The sequence below is a fragment of the Drosophila rhopaloa genome, unplaced genomic scaffold (assembly GCF_018152115.1).
Source record: "Drosophila rhopaloa isolate 14029-0021.01 unplaced genomic scaffold, ASM1815211v1 contig_155, whole genome shotgun sequence".
Classification (NCBI taxonomy): domain Eukaryota; kingdom Metazoa; phylum Arthropoda; class Insecta; order Diptera; family Drosophilidae; genus Drosophila; species Drosophila rhopaloa.
This window is the reverse complement of record NW_025335034.1, coordinates 7,301,618-7,323,792: the sequence shown is the minus strand read 5'-3', so window position 1 is coordinate 7,323,792 and position 22,175 is coordinate 7,301,618. Positions and strand designations below refer to the sequence as shown.

Below are 22,175 nucleotides of genomic sequence, written 5' to 3'. Positions count from 1 at the left end.
CTTTTTGGCAATTGTGAGTTGCCAAAGTTTATTGGTTTTAACATAGGTGGAGTTCTGTCGTTAAAGCTTCTATCTATTAGATAATATTTTATTTTTGTTTTAGCTGCAAGAGCATATAAACTTTAATTATGTTTTCTTTTGCCAATTACACAGTTTGACAAAATTTACAATAACATATTTTATAAGGTTTTATTATCTTTTCTTTATTTATCGATACACACATGCATATGCACATACATTTAGGTTTTACAAGCTAATTTAAATATTTATGGACTGTTATTTAAAGAACACATCACTGAGCCAAATATTGCTGTTGTTGCTTTCTCTGCTGTTGTTCACATTGTTGATGCGCCTTTTAATTACGATAAGTGTAAAGCTAAAATTTACAAGTTAAACTAACTAAACTCGTATGCATTTCGAAATCGCTAGAAGAATCGATGCGCCCAGCGAGGCTAATTTAAGTTGTGGAGCTGTTTTTAATTAGTTCTTTCATAGGGTGTCTCCTGCTGTCTCACTCTCTCTCTATTTACACAAGTCACAAATTGTTTAACAAAAGATGTGTGTTTTTAGATTACTTAACCACTACATACAACATGGCGGCCATTCTGATTTGAACAAATTTTTGATCTTGCGCCGGCTTAAGAAAACTGCTTACTCTCATCTGATTTAATCTGATTGATTCAATATTGTTACTTATACATTTTTACTGACACTGAGTTTTTCTTCCATATCTTATTCATTCAATATATACAAGAATCTGTTATAAAAATAGTTGTTTGCCGGGCATCGTGTGTCAGTTACAGATCTGCAATTTAAAGATATTTCATTTAAACTGGAGAATCTTTGTGTGGTGTTTGGTTGTACTCACTCATAGTCTCCTGCTGGATTTCCACCTTGTATGAGGGATTATCGTAGGCAGCATCGCTCTTTCGTGGTGGCGTAATGGAAGCCGTTTGGTGCACTCGTCTCCTGGTGATGATCAACAGCAGGGCCAAAGTAGACATTATGGCCAATGCGGCGATTACAGAAACCACCACAAGGGGGCCGTAGTAATCGCCCACGGGTTGGTCCGTGCCCGCGGTAAGTAGTTTGCCTAGTAAAAAATAAGGCGAGTAAGTAAGGTGGGAATACAATACGCAGAAATTAAGCTTACAAATAAGACACATATATGATTCTAATCTGGGGGATGTCAGCTAACAACAGATAAGACTTTAAATGAACCAATTAGGGTTAGCAACTCTACTTTAAAGATATTATAACTCAAAATTGTACAAAAAGGTAATCCTATTAAAATGTTTTTGTAAAATTATAGTGAGATGTTGGTTTCTTTACAAAAAAGCGAGAAATATAAAAAATAGGTTATTAAAAATTAAAAATGTAAAGAAGCAAAATTGGAATCTCAGTTATACAAATATTCAAACTTTACCAAACATTTTAAATCCCTTCAAGATCCGTTCAAAAAATTGCAAGACTTAAAAAATAATAATCTTTATAACTCTATTCTACTGTAGCATCTGTGGACTTACCAGTCTTGCCGGGGGTGGCTGGACCACCTGGCTTCGTGATGAAGTTGACTACATTGCTCTTCTTAGTATTGCCGTTGGTCAGGTACATCTCCAGCCAGAGCCGGTACTTGGTGCCTGGCTTAAGATCCATAATCAGGGTACCAGTGGTGCTGTCCCGCTTGGCCACTTTGAACACACTTGAATCCTCCTTGCCAGCGTCGCTCTGGTAGATGGCTCGATAGATGTGGACGAACTTATCCTCCGGATAGGGCACTCCGTTCCATGAGATCTCCACACTCTGAGTCTTCACTTTAGTGACGTTAACAGTCACATCGAAGCTGTACACATCTACCTTCTGGGCGGTTCGCACCTTGATCATGTGTCCGGCACGCATTTCCGCTCCGTGTCCGGCCAGCGGAATGTAGTATAGTCCGATTTCATAGCCCGTGTCCGGCTGGAGGTTCTGGATGGTGTAGCTAGTCAATGTGCGATGGATCAGCGGCGATGAGGAGTAGATCATGCCCGTCAGCTCCTTGTAGCGCAGTTGGACCCCATCGACATACTCCATCTGGTCGTCACCAAGTTTCTTCCACGTCAATTGCAACCAGCTGGAATTTGTTTCGCTGACCGTCAGTTCCGGATCCTCTACGTTCTTGAAGATGTCCTGGAAGTCAGGCCTGTAATCGGTGAACGGAGGTGGTGGCGTGATGGTCCTTTCAGGTGGTGTCTTTACGGTGTACACACTGCTTGTTGGCTGCGAGTTGAGATCGCGAAGGATCAGTGTGATTTTAACCTTGTACAGTGAGTTCGGTTCCAAGCTGGGCAGGTCGAACTCCATCTGGGATGTTGCAATAAGGTCCTCGGGTGGTGCAAAGATCTGCTGTTCCCAGGTGGATGTATCGTTGCTGGGTCCGTTCGAATAGCGTAGCTCCACTCGTCCATGGAGATTCACATAGACCTGAGGAACGGTGAAGACGATGCGGATGGATCGCGGATCGATTGCCTCCAGGGTGTGAACTTCAATGTCGGGCTGCAGGTTGCTAGCTCCTAGTTGTGGAAAATAAATTAAGTTTTTATGCTTACTGAATGCTTATAAAGAGATACATATAATAAGGGATGAGCCATATTGGAAACACAAATTTGTATTAGATGTTTACTTTAATTTAAAATTTACTGTTAAAAAAAGTAAATCAAGGAAGAAAATGTAGGTAGTATTCAGAAAATGTAATACAAATCTAAAGTCTTCGTATTTTGAATAAACGATTAGTTTAGAACGCGAAAAATCTGTTTAATTACCAATTCGTATTAAGAATAATAAGTAATACGTTTATATAGATTCCAATTTAAAAAAAGTATAACTTTTCCATAAAATTTTAAGTAAAATAATTAAATATTTAATTTGTAATTAGTTTATTGAAAAATGGGATTTCTACGCTTTTCCCACGGTGATCATCCTTAGCTTATCCCTGGCTTATATTTTTAGTTTCTGTTAGTATTCGTTGGCCCGATATTAATAAACGAGTTTCATTTGGTTATCGCTTGGGTTGCGTATTAGATCAGCTGCAAGCATTTTAGTGATGGATAATCTCTTATGATAAATGGGTGTGTGGAGCTTATGGCGAATGTGTGCATGCGAGTGTCTGTTGTTGGTTTTGTGGTTGGTGTTGTCTCAGTTAGTACAGTAAAACCCTGTCGCAGTGTTTCTGTTGTTGCTAAAGAAGAGCTGGGCAGAGTAGGGAGTGTCTTAAGGGGTGTGGTGACTAGAATAGTTTGTTCAACCTGACTGCTGCTGCTTGGCCAACTTGTCCTGATTGTGATGCAGACTGTGCTCACTGGCCTGCGTGGAGAGTCCCGAAGTGGTGCTCGAGCTGGGCAGGATTGCCTGCTGCAGGTGTTGCTGCGGGGTCGTCTGATGCTGCTGCGCATGGTGGGGGGGCACTCCCAGTCCCGGAATCACCGGGTAGCTCTCGTAGGCCACTGTCTGCCCATCCACAATAGCAATGCCATGTCCTGGCGGCGGCGGTGGCACTCCACTGTGCACAACGGGCACATAGTGACCCGGATGTTGCTGTTGTGTTAGTTGCTGCTGCTGTTGCGGATGTTGCTGCGCTGTCAGTGCCGGATGTTGCTGGTGGGGCGGTGGTGGCGGTCCACCTGGGACAGTCTGCTGCAGGTGCTGCAGGATCTGTTCAATTCTCACTTGCGGTACCAGGTTGTGATTGTCTTTTTGCTGTTGAACAGTATGAATTGGTGGCCCAGGTTGTCCGGGGTGCCCAGCATGACCCTGATGTCCTGGTTGATCAGCACCCAATATATTGAACAAATCTGACTGACTAGTGGGCACTGGTGGTGGTTTACCCTGCGGAGTGCCATTGGGATTAATATCGTACGAGTCATAGGGATTGAAGTCCTCGTAGACTGGCTTCACTGGATTATAGAAACCATAGGGCCCGAGATGTGGCTGATGAGGATGCTGGTGGTCAAATTGAAAGGGCACAAATCCGCCATTCGGCGGCAAGGGACCTTCCTGGTCCTCTGCGCGGTCACCATCGAATATAACATCGTTCTGGTGTTGCTGCTCCTGCTGCTGTTGTTGTTGCTGTTGTTGCTGTTGATGCTGCACCTTCTTGTGCCCCTTTTCGTGTTTCTCCGGCTTTTCAAAGATCCCAAGACCACCAATCGCCTTTGGTGGCTTGCCATCCAAGGTGGGATAAAAGGCGCTGCTTGGCGATGACTTTTTATCCTCATCCTTCTTGGTTAGAAGTACCTTGCTAGTTGTACTGGTCGATGTGGTTGCTGTCGCTGTCGTTGTTGTGGTTTCTGTTATCGGTTGCATGTTGGATGGTTGTTTTTGTAATTTAATTATTTACAAAATGCATAGCGTGAATAACAATATTGAAATTGGTTGTGATGAGCGTAGAAAATAAAAACAAAGTAAAACAAAATTAAGTAGCATGTCAGCGTGATAAAAAGTGAGGGAAATATCAGCAGATAACTCAAATAAGACTAGCCAAAGCGCAAAAAAATCCATAAATAATAGAACACAAACTAAAAACAAACAAATCGAACTGAAAATGATTTCGAGATGACAAAGCTCAAAGAAATGAAGCGATCTTGGTTATGGCATGCAAAGTCCAAAAAGAAAGGGTTCTTATCATGCGCGTTTATTTACCATTTGCTGGGATTGAGGAATGGGTTGACGTGGCATCCTGTTCCTCTTCCTGACCCGCAGCTCCAATTTTCGGGACTTGCGGAGCACAAGTCCACTGTTTGCAGCACTCATCATCGGGAATGGGCAACAGGCGGGCCAAGGCCGGATGGCACGGCAGGTCCGCGGGAGGAAGAGCCGGTACCGGCGAACAAGCGGCCCGGCACTCCACACGGCCGTTTTCGCAATAGCAATTCTGATCGCAACCTGTATGATTGAGATGGAAATGATCGAGGGAGATGCGAATGGAGGTGACTAAGCCACGATCTTACCTGTCAGGTTAGCGGGTACAGGCGACCAGTTCTCGATCTGCACACCTTGATAACTGCACGTGCCGTTATCCACGCAACGCATGCTCTCCGGACAGCAATTTGGGGGCGAGGGCTTGAAGTCCGCCGGAACCGGTTCCCAACGGATGCAGTGCGGATCCTGGACATCCAGGCCAAAGTTCGAGGGGCATTCCAGCTTGGCACAGTGGATGCCCTGCTCGTTGCAAATGCACAACTGATCGCAGCCGTCGCGGAACTGCTGGCCCACTTCGTACTTGGCGCCCTTGAATGTGCACGTGGGCTTAACACTGCCTGCATCGCGACCCTGCTCCTGGAAGGCGAAGGGGTTTTGATCCTCGGGATCCTCGTTGGTGTTGCTCTGCAGCGGCGTTGGCTGCTGCTCATGGTCATCAAGGGTGACGTCGCACAGCTCCAGCTGGCAGCACACGTCCTTCGGGTCCTTCACAAACACGCACTTGTCCAGACGCGTGTGGTTACGCTCCGGGCATCGCGGCCTGCAGTCCATAACGCCACCTTCGGCGCAGTGGCAAATCTGCTCGCAACCGATCTCCAGACGCTCCCGGAACTTGTAGACACCGCCCATATGGTGGCAATCACTGCGCGGCTTGGGTGTGGCTGCAATGTGGTGGGTGGTGGCAATGAGCGATGGGCGTGAGCAGCGTGGATGGGACATGTTTATGGAGGGCACAGAGAACACGGCAAATGTTAGAAAGCTTGGCCAACCAAGTTGAGATGATTTGGGAATGCAATACAAGCCACGACTACAGCAAAGCCAAAAAAGCAAACTCCTCTGCAGCTGCCTTAAAGATTCGATCCAACTCACCTTCGTCGTCGGTCGTGGGCAGGGTCACACCAGCTTCTCCAGTTCCCTCGGTGGAGGGGCCCGCACCCTCGGCGGCGACCACCGTGGGCTCCAGCAGCGGCTCACTGCATTCCATCACCCGACAGCACTCGTCCTCCTCCACCGTCTTCTCCCGGCAGTTGGGATTGGCCATGCTGCGCTGGCTGCCGCGCGGATAACTCAAGCCCTTGCACCGCGGCTCGCACATCCAGTCGCCGCGGTTGCAGGTGCACCGCTCGTCGCACTCCCGTTCCATCACCTCGCCGTGCTGTGAAATCAAGTGACGCATTAGTGTCCAAGTTCTTAAATTTATAGCCCCTTTCTCATAACAAAATTGGCTCTAAGTTATAGATGTCCTATAACGACTTCAATTTTTAAAACTTCAACCTAGCAATGCTAGCACTTCAACATTGCATTTGTTTTATCTAAGCTTTATATTTAGAAATCTCTAAGTATCACGCTGCCTTGATTAAACTCTGGCGGTCTTAATAATTATTTTCAAGCTGCAATAAAATGTAAGGTAATAGGTAACAGTTGCAACACCTATTGTAACACATAGTCATTTTAAAAAACGGATATTTTTCTCCAGTCTTAGAATTTTAACCGGTTGTAATGTAAGATGACTTTTTACATTATTTAACGTTCTCTTTAATATTTAAATTAAGAATTCATACTTCAATAAGTACACTTTCAAATACTCAACATATTGTAGAGAGCTGGACCGTAATATTACCACAATGAAGGACTATTTGTTGGGTTTCAAAGTAAACATTAATTTTTGTTGACTACAAATCTTTAAAATTAAAAATCTTTTCAATGGATGATCGGAACATCATTTTGGTACCGGTTCGCACGTTATTTAGTAAGCAATGTAAATGACTCTAACATCGTAGACTTTAATATTCGCTGTCCCATAAGAAACTAATACTTGTGGCTTAACGACAACAATTTATATTTTATTTTTCTACTTGTCTAAGTTCAGTGAAATCAAAATGCTTTGTATTTTTTCCTTTCCTATTTCTTAATTTTCTTACACAAAATAATCTCAACTTTCACTACCTTAAAAGATTTTTAAATTACCACAATAATCATGAATTTGATTACCAAGAACAACCGCAATTTATACCCGTAATGATCAAATTCGACCTACTGAGCCACATTTTTTTATCAAAATACATTTCCTCCATTTCGCTGTGTGAAAGCTATTTGCGCTGAAATTACGTCAATTTGCACAGCTAACTTAACAAGTGAGTAGAGTGAAGCTCATCAATCATCCGGCTTGTTGACTGAACGCAATCAGGGCTGAGATTTCCTGCTCTGTGCGTGGTGCTCCAATACCCAAATATGTCATATTTTGACGGATCCCACACAAGTTCGCATCCACAGTCTTTTGTTCAAGCGGAAAAAATCTCCGCAGATTATTCTTTTTATTAACCCCTGGCGAATAGTTTTCAGAGTTTGCCGAAGTGTTTATTGGGTTCTCAGGTGTAAGAATTCACGCCCCTTTGTTAAGGCCAGCAATATTTTAATGACCCTCTGTCGGGGGCCATATTTCCCTCCCCTCTTTCTTTAATGACACTAAATGAGCACAATTCTTGTGAACTTTTGGGCCTTGGCGTCCATTAAAACAGTAAGCCGAACGCCCCAAAACGCCCACTTTGGCACAATAAACTACTGAAAAGGAAAACAGAAAAAAATCGGTAAAGTGTGCAATTTATTTGATTATTTTCTTAGCTATTTGGCTGCTCACTTGAAAAACATTTGCGGCATGCGGCTTGGCATGTTGCACGTGTCCGCCAATCGATGGCAATTTATAAAAGAAAAACGTAGGAGGGGTGAGGAGGAGGTGGAAGGGGGAGTGTCGATCAGCCACCGACAACAATTCATTAAAAGTGAAAGCAAAAATTATTTCATATCGAATCGGACCGCAAACTCGATTATGAAAACTACAACACAAACAATTTAAGAGATTAAGAAAAACCGATATTAATAAAAGATGAGGAGAATAACGAAGTGTGGATGCACTTTTAAAGGGTAGGAAAGATCGAAAATGTGTCAGGAAATTGTTTAAAGCATACACCCATACAAATTTATATCTGGTCGCTATATATAAAAGTGCATTTTAGTTATGGCTGCTAGATTATATAAACTTTGGCCTGCCGAAAATAAGCCCACTTGAAGTTAGAGTATAAAAAAGAAAAACCCAACGTTCGTTTAATTAAAACAAAATCAGCACCCAGATTCAGGCATCGCATCAGAAAATGGGTTGGTCAGTAAGTAGTGCGAGCTGCAGGCGTTGCTCCAACCACATCCACCTATCTGAAAAACATATATAAACACCCGATGCAGCCCAAGATATGAGGCTCACATGTCTGGACGCCATTATTCGAGACGGAGAGACCGAGTGCAACGTTTGATGAACACGTCACAGTTGGACAGACGCATAAAGGCGTGTAGCAATTTATTGAAACTTAAATTGCCCGATGGTTGTTAATTATTTAAAAGATAAGGCGACACTGAGTGCCCTGTTCAGGCGAATCATTCTTATTTATATAAATTTGTCTGATGACTTATCTTAAACGCCGGCAGTTGACACATTGTTATGATGATTGCTGGAAATTAGGAATTGCGATTGGCGCGCAGATTGGGTTGGGCGATGCCAGCCACAAAAGCGATGTCAACATCAATCACAGCCCAGCAATTTCTTGGAATTTTCTTCCTCAACTTGCCTTTTTGCGACTTTTTCTCTTAATATTAAGGTGCGCAAATATTTGCATAATTGCTGCTTGGGCGAGCAGCAGCCGGGAAAAGCTCACCGAAAAATATTTTCGTCGTTTTTTTGAGTGCAGAGAGCAGCTGCGTTGGATGCTGGAAGTGAGCCTGGCTGTGACCGGTTTCATTATGAGCACCAAACTCGTTGCCATTATGCAATCCAGGTGACGACAAGGCAAATTGGAGTTGCGTGCCAGGAAGTGGGCAGGCAGACAGGGAAATGGAGGCGTTGGCCACAGCTTTCTCTCCTTGTCAGGATATGACATATATTCTATGTTGATTTTACAACGCTTGTCATAAAGTTTGGCATTTTGGTCAAACTGGATTTAAACAAATGTTTTTATTTTATATCAACTTGGTTTTCTTCAATATATTTTGATTGTTAATCGCTGGGTTGTATATAATAAAATTGAGTGGCATTCTGTAGGTTGCTGCTAGGATTGAAAGTGTAACTTAAGTTAAAGTCTAATAAATTTACGCTGACGGGCAAACCCTTAACATAAAGTTACTACTTGAAGCTTAACTTTTCTTAAACTTTGCTTGAATTTGGTATTTTAGTTTTGCTTGCCTGTGTATCTTAATTTTAGCAAAGTTCCAAGTAGTTTAACTTTTTTTTGCTGTAATTGTACTTACCTTGTAGCTCTTGTTATCGGCCAAACACTCGCGCTGCATGGTGTCCCCGCTGGCGGTGATTTCCACAATTTTCGGCATTTCCGTTTCTGGCTGGGCAGTTGTCGTTGTGGATGGGGTGCTAGTGCTGGTGTTGTTGCTGTTGCTGCTCTCGTTCTGGTCCCCGTCCATGCTAACATCACTAAGATCCATGATCTGCTCGTGCGTACTGGCATTGTGGTGCAGGAACAGCTCCACATCGTCGCCGCCACCCACCGACCGCCCCTCGCCGGCAAAGGCCACGAATGGCGATGGCTCGGTGGTGGTGGTCGAGGCCTCAGTGGTGGAGCTGCTTTCCGGCTCCTTGGCCACCTCTTCTTCCTTCTTCTCCTCCAGCTCCTGCTGCAGCATGTGTTGTCCTTCGACAATGGCAATCACTGGCCCCGACTCGCTGTCCGGCATTATTGTGGTGGCCGATTCATTTTCTGGCTCATTCATATGCATGGCGCGTGCTCGCGATGTGGTTGCAGCCAAAGTTGCTGCTGTTGTTGTGGACGTGGATGTCGACTCGGTTTCAGTTGATGGCTCAGCGGTTGCCTTGTTCTCCTGGCTGACAACAATACCAGCCACAATCCCCGACTCTGTGGTGCTGGTAGTGGTGGTGGTGGAAGTTGCAGTGGATGATTCCTCGGTGCTGGTCGACAGCATTTGATAATCTTCGTGTTCGGCCAGGCGATCATGATTCTCGGACAGTATATGCACATGATAGGGATCTTCTTCGCGCTCACTCTGGACTGTGGTCTCTGTCGAACTGTTGGATGTTGATGGCGTACCTGTTGCTGGCGTACCTGTTGCTGTTGCCGCAGTGGATGTTGTTGCTGCCGCCGTCGTTGTCTCAACTCGTTTGTCACTTTCGATTTCGCCGTTCTCCTCGCTGTTGCTGTTGCTGGCCGTTATGAGCGTGGCTGGATGCCGAAAATTGTTGAGATCCTTGACCACATCGTCCTGCTCGTTGGAGATCTGATTCAGCTCATTTTGCTGCTGATCCTGCTCGAGCTGCTGATGCTCCCGCAGCATCTCGGTGGTGGCATCGTCACTGCCACTGCTTTCCGCGTGCTCGTCCCGCAAAGGAATGTGCTGGATATGGCTCTGATCTGGTTCCGTGTTGGGGAAGACCGGATGCTGGTCGGGTCTCTCGGTCTCCTGGCGCGGTGTTGTCGTGGGCTCCGTGGAGGTGATGGGCTCAATGCTGGTCGATCGCATGCTAGTCTCCTTCGGCACGCTGTCCGGCACTGGCAGCGTTGTGGTAAACTCTGAAAAAATTAAAAATTATGAATTTGAATCAGATTCATTTTGTTTGATCTATGTTATTTTTAAAGAATAATTATATAAAATATTAAGCTGACGAAAACTGATGATTGTTAAATTCCAATTTTCATCATGAAACACCAAATATGTTGTAATATTTTCTAAAAAAAGATCTAAATTCAATTTTTGTTGTATTCCGTTAAACTTATTGAAAAAATTGCGTTATAATGACATATTCGTTCATTTGAATGGACATGTCTAAGGTAAGTTTTTTCGCCCGTACTTTAATTGGCTAGAGTATCTATTGGGTGTTTACAGAATATGTGTTTTTCGTTTCAAACTACTTACTAAATAACATTTATAGATATTTATTCCTCATAGGTTCTCAGAAAAACCCTCAAAACATTGTTAATAAAATAATTGATGCTATTTTTACGACTCCTTTCGGTAGTTAATAAGTTAATATTGCAATGGAAACCGGGTCAGCGAGGCTAAGTTGTATCTTTTAAGGCTTAATTAATATTATTATTAAATACAGTAAACATTATATGGTCAAAGAATTCCTTCCGATTTCTTAATTGTCGCACGGAATTGAGTCATTTGTGGGGTAAACAAACTCTAAGGCTTTGTCCCACATTTACGGTAACTGGCGATCAGAATTCTTTCACAACTCTAGCGGAAACCACGTAAATCGTATTGGAAATATCTCACGCGTCTCATCATCATCGCCATCCGCAATTCGCATTGGCAACGCCATCATTGAAACGTAATTTCTGTTTTTGGCTCGGTTTTTGCCGCAGCATCAATTCCTCAAAATCTGCAAGGCATTCATTAAGCTCCGTCTGCCTGCGTCTTCTGCCTGCTGAATCATCGCTCCATTCTCGGAAGACCCGGGTGGACAAGCCCCGGCCAAAATATCAGCCAGGCCTCATCTTTTATGATATAATTCTTGTTTCTCTTGGGCTTTCCTGCTTCTTTTTCGAGTTGGTTGGCTTGTAAAGCTCTTTTGTGAGCCCAGTCGGGCCCGGCCACTTGTTGTTCTTTGTGATTTTCTTTTCTCCCTTTTGGCTGGCATCGCTTATATAATTACATTTTTTCGGGCTTAGTTTCGGGCCGCAAAACTCATGGCATAAATAAAACACGACCTTAGAAAGGGGTCTTTAAGTTTGGTTTTATAAAACGGACACAAAACACTTGACTCGCCCAACTGACTCAAGATTGTTTCTTCCCAAGTTGTATACTATTCACAGGAACATTCAATTAAGAGTTAATTCATTAATGGGAACTTGAACTTGATCACTAATTGCTGCACATGGATGGGAAATGGTGAAGAAGAGGCTAGTGCTGCTTTGAAGAATCTAATCGGTGGGAAATCATTTCCCTTAAGAGCAGATCTTTCAAATTTAAGCTCAGATTTTATAAGATAGTCAATCAATAATCATTTAGCTGAGACATAATTATATTTGATTGCCCTGGCTGTCAAACAATTCCAAAAACTTCCATTTAAATTCTGTCTTCAGCCGCATTCCGGTAATAACTTCTAAATAGCTCAGCTGCAATTTTCAACGAACCCGAGCCCTCGATCTTCCAGTTGGAATAGTAAGCAACCTCACATGCACATCACTGACTCAGAAAATACTTCGATGGCGGGACGAGGAATAGGAATGGAGTAAAATGCGACCCCATGGGGACGGCATTTACCCAGTCAAGTCCTCCGCCTAGACAGGCCTACCGGGAGTGTGGGTGGAGGGGAGTGCGACTGTCATGCATGCGTGGTAATAGGCATTAAAGCGGTCCCGGATTCTGGGTCCCTAAGCCCTAGTCCCTAGTCCTAGTCCCTAGCCCCGAGTCCACAGTCTACAGTCCCAGATACCTGGTGCAGACGCAACAGTTGTCGTCGCTCCAATAAGAAAAGAGAACTTAAATGAAATTTACTTTGGTACTCGACGCTTGCAGGCAGTCAGTCAGTCAGACAGTCAAAGACGGTTTTGCAGTCAGAGCCGGCATGCAACGAACGTTAATTTAGCGCTAAAAATCTTTTTTAACTTGAGAAACCTCGAAACGAAAATACCCTCTAAGAATTTTTAGATGAATCCAAGTTTTAGAGCGCTTTTAGAAATAGACTTTTCCTGAGGAAAATAATTCTTTAGAATTAAAACTTGCTTAGGAAGAAGGTTAAAAGCGATGCCACTTTTTAGCAACACTTTTCATAAGAACATTTAAAGGCTATGGAGATTTATAGGTATTTCAAACTGAACAAATCCCTTAAAAAAAATATGTTTAGTAAAACAAATTAACAGAATTTCTTAAATGGTTTGAATTGGGTGTCCCAAATAAGTGAACAAAATGTAATACAGAAAGTAATTCTACATTTATTTAGGTGTAACAATATACCATTTTAGAAAGCGTTTTAACGCAAATTAAGTCCGAGCATCCACCTCTTTAAAGCAGGGTATAACCCTAGCAGAGCTCTGTTCGGTTCGTTAGCCTACAGAGTGAATGGGTGAAAGAGGCCCTAGCCGATTTCTACATACAGAGAACATCTTTATGTGTGTGTTTTATGTTTTAGCTGTTGCTTTTATTGTTGTGTAGGGACTGGAGCTTAGGGTTACTGACATGAACCTTGAATTTTATTTCGTTACTTTGCGGCTGGCAGCCTCCAGCTCGATCTCGAGCTCCACTAGGGTTGCCATTGCAGTTGTGGTGCTGGGTTCTTGGTTCTTAGTTGCTGGCTCTTCGACGGGCTGTTTGCTGTCACGGCTAGTCATTTATAATACGCGAACTGTTCAAGGGTCTTTGTGCGCCCACTCCTTTTGTTTCGTCCGTTCTTACTTGGCGCACAATTTGTCTTCTACTGTCATTGATTTTCTTTTTCACTGGCACTCGTTAAGCGAGTCCAGGCTTCTTCAATTTATGTCTGCACTGATATGTATAAATATATTTCCGACTGGTACATGCTGCAATGTTGGGACTTATTTGGTGGTCTGCCTTTCCGTTATGCAAGTTTTTGCCTTGTGTTTTTATGCCCAACTTTTTTGAATGCATACAAAAGACTCAGACAACGAACTTGAGTTTCTGTATCTGCTATGGTTCCTTCGCCTCGAATCTTTCCGGTCCTTTGGTTTAGCATAGTTTATGACTCAACACTAAGCCGGTCAGCTAGCTTGATTTTGATATATATGCATGCGACAACGAATGGTAACCACCATCAGCACCGCAAACAATCACCAGAGGACAGGCCACTTATGCAGAAATGCAAAACTGCTGTCCGGTAGTTTAAACTCATTTGCGGTTTTTCTAAGTCGCAGCACGTTCTGCGGCTCCGGCAAACAAACAACAGAACAGACAGTTCGTCAGGGGAGCGGGAGATCGCTTTTGGGGCTGGGGTTGTGGAACGGGGCAAAGGGGAGCCCATAAGTGATGTGCTTAGAATTGACAAGCTGCCATGAAGCGTTGCATGCTAACCGGATGTCTTTGTTAGGTGGGATAGTGGTTGTTCTTCGGGGGCACCATTGCCATTGATCTAGAGTCAGTAATGTCTTGAAATGTGCGATAAATGCTATGATAAAAAGGTTTCATGGTCATATCATTCGGTTCAAGAGGTTTCGTTTGAGAAGATTTACAGAGTTTCTCCGTCCGTCCGTTTCTTACGCAAAATAGTCTCTTAGTATTAAAATGATCTGAAAGACACTTTCTCAAAAGCCTTTTTTGTAGTATATAAGTCGAAACTAATACGCAAATAACTCAATATGTAAAGGTTTTTTACGATTATAAAAATTAATTTTTAATCTTCGACTACAGAAAGGACCATGTAGCAGCCATAGGAACGTTTGAAAAATGTATTAAAAAATCCACATTACTTCATTGTTTTTAAACCAATATTTAATAAAGTTGTCCACTGAAGTAAGACCCATAAGCTTACAGCAATTCCGTATTTTGATTTTCTATTCATATATTTTTTCCAATTTCCGTATCTATAATTACGCCCCATGGTGTAGTGGAATCAATGAACACGGCCAACAGGAAGCCGTGCTTCAAAATTAACCCCGCCTAATGACCATGCCCACGCCTCTGATTCCCACTAACCTGTCACCATCCCCCCTCAATCACTCTATTGGCCGAGTTTTGTAATGCGCAAAAAGTGTCAACAAAATCAAACGGGCTATAGCGATCGGAAGGGACGGGAAAGGTTTTACCTTTTTGGGTTTGGGCAATGTAACGGTCATGCCTCAGAGTGTGTCATGAATGCAAAGATATATGTACATATATACAGTATATATATAATCGTATTATGCAGCTGTTGGCTGTGGTCCGGTTTTAGTTTCGAATTATAAACAAAGTCGATTTGATTACGCAATCTTTGATGTTGCCTGCATTCGAATTCATTTTCTTCTTTTTGAGTGTTAATTTTGATTATATTTTTGTTTTAATTAAGCCCAGCGTTTGGAGGTTTTACTATTGTATTTGTTTTAGAAATTTGCTGATGTTAATGAAATTGGCAGCCTTTGTTCAGAAAGATGATCCACAAAAGACGAGTATGGAAATTTGTGAAACGAAGTGTTAACTTTCAATGGCGCGCATGTTGAATTGAAATTATACATGGATACAATTTTTTGACGGAAGACCTCAAAGTGATAATTTTAAGAACGATTTATTTCCGGTTTTTTTTTTAAAGCTGGTTTTGTTGTGTTTGTACGGGGACAATGGATAAAATACACACCTTTATCATAAACCAATCTCAATTGCAGTTAACTGAACTAGCTTCTTACCCAAATAGTTCATTGCGTTTTATCGGCCTGTCTATCTGCCTAATGACATAAAAATGACCTTACCCCTTAGAGAGAGAAAACATAAAAAAACACAAAGAATACCCAAACTCAAACAAATGGCCGCTGGTCAGTCAGGTATGTAAGAGCATCTCCGATAAGGCAACATTCTTCGGCCCTATAAAAACAACAGTCTCAACAATATCATTACCAAGCAGACGGGGAAGACGAGTTAAACTGTTTGGCAATAAGGCAAAATGATTTCTCAACCAGTATTTGACCTTTTTCCACTGGAAAGTTCATGTGCAACTAGCAACAACAAAAAGTTAGTTTGACCCGATAAAAAAAGGGGTGGAATTTGGCGGAGAAGAGGCGCACGCGGGGTAAAACAAAACACGTTTCAAATACTACCAAGAGCGCGTGTCACTGGCCATTTAGAGTTCGAGCTGAAGGATCCGAGACAAAGACCTCTGAGAGAAATATAAACAACACTATGACTAAACACAACGCCACTTAACTGGTGTAGTTGCAGATCTAGTTGTATATCAATGGAATGACACCACACACTTTTAGCCAAGTAAATGCGAGTTGCTTGGCCGGCCATGAAATCGAATTGGAAGTGGAGTTTGGATTGGAATTGAAGCCAGACATGTGTGTGGATATTGTACCGCTGACTAGCTGATTTGTAACCAGTGCCAAAGTGTGTTGGAAATTGAAGGTCAATCGAATGGCACAAGCCAGCAAATCCAAGATATATTATATATATTGTTGGAAATTGGGGCAGCAATCAAATAGTGAGATGTCGGTCGATGCTATTGCCAGATAATGATGATAGAACGATAAGTTGTCAAGGATTTTAATATTCGTTTAAGCGCAATTTTTATAGACTAGTTAGCAAGATTTTAGTCCCGAAATAAAAGCTTTTGGATGTTACCCTTCTGCAAAGTTTATGCTTCCTGATGATTAATAATGAGCATTTATGAAGATATTTAGCTCTTACTTCCGCGTACTTGCGTAGCGAGTAAATCGAAAACAGCTATTACTCCCCTTAGCTTGTCTTTCAGCTCAAATAACAGTAGATATTACTCATAACATATAATTAAATTAATTCCCATTCTTTTATCTGTGGCTCCCGCTCTAAGCTCGAACTTCCTGTCCACGTTCCCTCGCTCTCGGCACCGTTCAATGACACAGATAATTGGCTCAGCACACTCAACACACTCACTTGGCCACTAAGTATTCGCAATTAAAATGCATTAATTAGCCGCACACTGCCTTTCTGTGCTACATTTTTCTCAATGCACACATGTGAGAAAAAGATACATAAAAATTATCTAATTGAAAAAATGCAAGCCAGCCAACGCATGTCTAGACCAGGGAGGGAATTGCATGATACTCTAAGTGGAATTGATGCCATTGCTTAATGCATACTTTAAACGAGTTACAATTGAACTGAATTTTTGCCTGTATTTTGATTTGCGCCCCTGACATAAATAGGATTGAGTTCAGACAGAGGCCAGGCCGGGTTTTCACTTGCTTAACCCGTTTGGTTCTGTTGAATGGCGGGCTTTGACGAGTTCGGTTGGAGGAGAAAGCCAAATCCAGCCTGGAAATCCCACTCAAAGTTCAAAGCCCAAAAGTGATTTTTTCGACGCTAAAGTTCGAAACATCTATAAAGCCATACTTACTGTCAAAAAGTTAATTGTCTCTGTCTGCACTTTCACGCGTCCCCCTCGCAAAACTCGAAACTGGATGCTGAGTTGAGTGTCAATGTACAAAGCCATAATAATAGCAGCAACGAAAAGCCCACCGGCTAACGGCCGGCAATTAACAATCGAGTGGTGTTGTTGTATTTGTCACTCTACACAACACTCAACGTGTTTTCAAGCTAGCCTGTTGAAAAGCCTTTTCTAAGCTACTTTTACTTATCGGTTCATTATAGCGGTCGCCTGAAATTCGCAAGCTAATCGAGCATGAACCCCAAAGCGAAAGGTATAGTTCAAGTCAGAAATCACGCACCGAATTGCCACACCCTCCACAAAAATATTTCTCACACTCTGCCGAAATTGGTATCCTTGAAAGGTTCGAGAAAACAAAAGTCTTGTCTGCCTGCCTCTTTCCGTCGAATTTCTTAGTTACGCGGGCGAATAAATAAGAAACAGAAAAACAACAGCCATATAAATAAACAGAAAGGTAAAGGAGAGAAGAAGCTCACATGGGCGCAGCAAATAAAAGACTTAGGCCTCAAACTATATATCGTACCTCTGATTCGAGTATATTCCCTTTAGCAAACGTAATGATTTCGCATAAATGTTACATTGTCATCCGAAAACCTATCAGCTTCTCATAGTTCAAATGGTGCAGATTGTTTTTAATACCAAAACTCACGACAATCGTGCCAGAAATATGTAAATTTCACTTTGCTATGATTTGTAAAAATAATAAACAATCAAGTCTACATACTAACAGGTCACTCAGCACTTGTATTTTATTTCATTTTTTTGTTTCTGTTGCTTAACATTTTCCCTTGATGAAAGTGAGCAGAAGACAAGTTGGCCTGATAATTGAGGTCGTTTCTTCAATCCTGATACACGTTATTGAATTTAATAATATTCGTGATTCGTATTTTTTGCAAAAGACCTCGTGCATACCTATAAATATATTTATTTATTTTTGGCAAGCCATTTTGAGTGCAGTCCCTGACTTGCAATGCCAACGCATTGAAAATTGCTCAATAGGATTTTTTCTGCATTTTTTGTATCTCTACCCGCGCCATATCAAGGCCATAATTTAGCACTCAAATGGGACCGCAAAACGGAAAATTAACATAAATGATTTATGTACTCGACTTTCAAGTACAACTGCAGGCAGCTGTGGTGTGCAATTTTCCAACTCATTAGTGTTAGTTTTTTGTATTTTTTTCTGTGACTTGTAAACAATTGGCTTGGGGTTTTTCAGACAATAAGTTGACTGAAAAGGTCGGTAAAAGCGGTAAATTCCGAAAACACGGTGCCTGCATTGACATGGACTTGTATTTTAAATATCTGAGGAAAATGAATTAATATATTTAATTCCTTGTTATTTATGTGTTGCCTAGTGTTGTTTCTATATTTGTAAATCGTTTAAAAAGTTGTTTAAGTTGCTGTAACTGTAACACAAACCAGTTAATCAACTGTCTAAAGTCTTGCCCAATAATTGATTTGTAAATATATGTATTTGTTTTAATTATATAATCTAAAACCCAAATCCGCTAGCTACCCACTCACCGCCTAATAAATTAACAGCTTGCATCACTTGAAACACCCATTTGTAAACCTAATCAGGTGCGGTGTCTTCTCATAGTTTGTAGATGTTTCATGTATCAATTCTGTCAATGACTAATTGCTATTTAAGATTTCTGCCTAATTTCATAGGTACACATTTTTTATAATTAGCTCCCACGAAAATACATTCCATGTTGGCGTAGATATGCCAACTCCTAAAATTACCCAAAACTTAACAAAAGTTGCTTATGGTACGTAGGTTAAGGGCATGAGTCATGGCAGCTGGCTGCTTTGCATTTAAATTGAGTAATTTGTGAACGTTTACCTTAACATCAGGCCAATGTTTGCTGTTAAATCTCATTAACTTCCTCATGGCATTTAGAGCAAGAAAGAAGCCAGTCCCCTTTTGAACAATAAATTCCCATTTTCCAAGGCAACAACCTTTTCTGTCGGTCTGGGTGGCCCGGCTAGGCCTCATTTTATCGAGTCATCAATAAAACAAGATGGAAAGGTATCAAAACAATGAAAAATCAATTGAAGTTTTAACGAGCGTGCTTGCAACAAGAAGAGTACGATGTTTAACTAACATTAAACAAGCTATTTAAGAAATTGATGCAACAAAAAAATCGGCAATTAAATTAAGAACCTCACTTTTACGAAACTTGATTGTTTTTGACAAAAATCCGTGCAATGGGTCCTATTACTTTTGCGATAGAAAAGAATGTTTACAAAAATTGTTTTTGCGATTTTATAAAGCTATATATTATAAGATGATCTAAAATAAATGACCGAAATTAATTTATACTTTTATTTTATCTGAAAACAAGGTATCAAACCTTTTTCTTTCTTAGTAAATACGAAAATGTTTTTATGTATGAATTGTTAAATTGTTATAAAGAATTTTATATTCTTTTATTTATTTAAAATATTTTTACTTTAACTGTAACTGTACACATTTTCGATATTTTCAAAAACTGTTTTGTTTTTTGATGAAAGTAAAAGAAGTCATATTTTAAGCATATTTTTGCCTAGGAGTAAAAAATAATCGAATTTCCCTAGACGAAAACATATTAAATTACAATTTAAATGTATTAACACTTTTTTCCCTGAGGAAGCTGTTACTCTGACTTAGCTTCGGGCACGATCATTTTCATATTTTCACTTTGATACGCCGGCGCAATCAACTAAGTAATTCAACAGGAAACCGCTCATATGTATCTCCAAATATTCTTCCACCCATTAATCGACAAGAAATTTCTCTTGTTCGCTCCATTTAACCGAATCGGAAAATAATTATGGAGAAATGGCTTACAGATCGAAACGGAATGGGTAAAAGGGAGGACCAGAAGTCACGCACCGGCGCGGCGTTAATTGGTGGCCCAGAGAACGATATTTGATTACGGCCCAGAGCGCGGTTGAGGTGGGATTAAAGTGTCTGGCCAAAGATCGGGATGAGATGCCTCATCTAGTCGGCCGTCGTCGCGCTTAACCGTCATCTATAATTTTCATGGCTTTTGGCTTGGCTTTCGAGACTCACCAGTTTCGGCCGCATTCGATTTGTCGGATGCCTCAGTTGTTGTCGTCGTGGAAGTCGTCGAAGTCGTTGAACCATCCGCTGCCTCGTTGGTTATGTTGCTGTTGCTGCTGTTGCTGATGCCGATGCTTTGTTCTACGGCAAATGTTGCTGGTGTTGCTGGAGTTGCGGTGGTTGTTGCAGCGTCTGGGGCATCTGTTGTGGTATCCAGAGGTGGCATCGTTGTGGCCGCTGCATCCTCGCCTGCAGGGGCAGACGCCGCGTGTTCAATTTGAATGCCAAGCAGCAGTAATCCGCAGAGACTGGCCAGGCACATTCTACTCCACATGATCGTGGCCGTGTCGCCGGAGGCTTTTCTTCTTCTACACGTTTGCATTTTGCTTAATTTTTTTATTCCTTTTTTGTTTTTTCTCTTCGATTTTTCTCACACGTTTGCACTTGTTATTGTTAGGCTATAGTAATCTTCTATAAAATGTGGAATTACAAAAATTACATGTCAGTTTAAATCTCCGAACTTCCCGATAACTCATTACTGGCTTTTGTACACTCGTTATTATTTAGTTTTCTCTTTTAAGGTTTAAGTTTTGGTTTTTGGATTTTCTTTTGCGGTTATTTAATTTCACACGACATTTGCTGACAGCGGTTTCTGTGATTTGTCATTGGTTTGGTTTGGTAACCCCAAATGCTGTCATTTCCGTTGAAAGTCGGTTGAATAACGATCCCTCAAGTGTCAAGTGTCTATATTTTGCCAACCGATTTGTTGAGTGATTTGTGAGATCACCCAGCGAATAACTTGGAAAGTTGCTTATATTACCTTGGAACTTGGAAAAGCTTGCATTATTTATCGGCTGCTATATTTATTTATTTTATTTATGGGGAATTTTCGATGAAATTTCCCAATTTCTAAATGAATTGGTGGGGGTGTGGAGGTAATCTTGCGAAAACCTTGTTTAGTAAATCCCAAACTGAGTGAATACTGAAGTATTTCTTACGTCATGCATATTATTGCCATTTTTAGTGTGAAATTATAAACTCCTCCACTGCCAACTCTTAAGCCAGTTCGTTTCCCAAGTCTTTTGCTTCAAAGAACTTATGTTTATTTTGTAAAGGTCTTAAATTTTAAAAAACAGTCAAGATTTACGATAAGAAATTCTTTTTTATCATATTTTATTTAAATTTGCTACTCCAAACCAACTCTCAAAGCACCTCTTAAATATATTTAACTTTTGGCAGCTCCACTAGCACAATGTTTACTTCTCACCATTCAAATAGGAAACTAGGCAAATAAACCAGCATACCGAAAACAAAGGCAACAAATTGGGCTCTAGGAGAAATAAATACTATGTATATGCAAGGCAGTCGATGCTCATGCAATTCGCCATAATGCAACGACAGCAACAAAAACCTTAGACCCAAATTGCGATAGCGAAAATATTTGAACCGGTTCCTACGACAGCAGCAGAAACTGCAACTGGAAACGGCTGCAGACCGCAGAATGCGCTTCAAAGCCTCTTTGGCCAAGTTAGCTCCAAGGCAATTAGACAGCAGTCGGTTCTACTTATTCGATTTCGGTTGGAAATCTTAATATTTGTTTTAGTTAACGGCCAGTGATGTCATTGTAAAAGTTGGTGGCTATCTGCACTGACATTTCGCATTTCACTCTCACTCCTTTTATGTAGAAATGGCAAATGGCAGAAAGCAAACATCGAATAAAGCGGTTCGGAGTTGGAGGGGAAAACTTGTTTTTGGTATTTTCAATGGAATGTTTTCGCTCGTGGTTCTCTTTCTTTCAGGCCGTATATTTCACTTCCAGATCTCGTGTTTGTTCAATAAGAAAGCAAAGATTTGCATAAAGCACACACGCACACAGGCACACTCAAATCGAAGATTAGCACCAACCCGGCGAGAAAAAGGCAATATCTTCTTATCTGGCCACGTTTGTGGGCGGCGCGGGGAATACGTTAGCTGAGGTAAATAGTACGATCGCACACGGCCAACCGCTCCGTCTCAAGCACGACCACCAACTGATCTCTCTGGCGGCATGGACTTGGGATCTGGGCTGGAAGCGTTGCCAACTCA

General features: G+C 41.6%; 1 protein-coding gene across 5 annotated transcripts; it reads right to left on the bottom strand.

Annotated features, from left to right (window-relative positions):
• Positions 1-182: 182 nt before the first annotated feature.
• LOC108049159 (putative epidermal cell surface receptor) lies at positions 183-22,103 on the bottom strand. 5 transcript variants are annotated; one of them, XM_017130254.2, is made up of 10 exons: positions 21,963-22,103; positions 20,100-20,561; positions 9,250-10,538; positions 5,827-6,112; positions 4,986-5,618; positions 4,678-4,920; positions 3,285-4,325; positions 1,527-2,552; positions 869-1,093; positions 183-805 (listed from the first exon to the last, which is right to left on the bottom strand). In XM_017130254.2, the coding sequence occupies exons 2-10, from the start codon at positions 20,470-20,472 to the stop codon at positions 798-800; spliced, it is 5,124 nt and encodes a 1,707-aa protein (XP_016985743.1). In that variant the 5' UTR covers positions 20,473-20,561; positions 21,963-22,103; the 3' UTR covers positions 183-797. The 5 variants fall into 5 exon arrangements, with proteins under 5 accessions (XP_016985743.1, XP_016985742.1, XP_016985746.1 ...); XM_017130253.2 differs by having other exon boundaries at positions 21,996-22,103; XM_017130257.2 differs by lacking the exon at positions 3,285-4,325 and having other exon boundaries at positions 21,996-22,103.
• Positions 22,104-22,175: the final 72 nt, after the last annotated feature.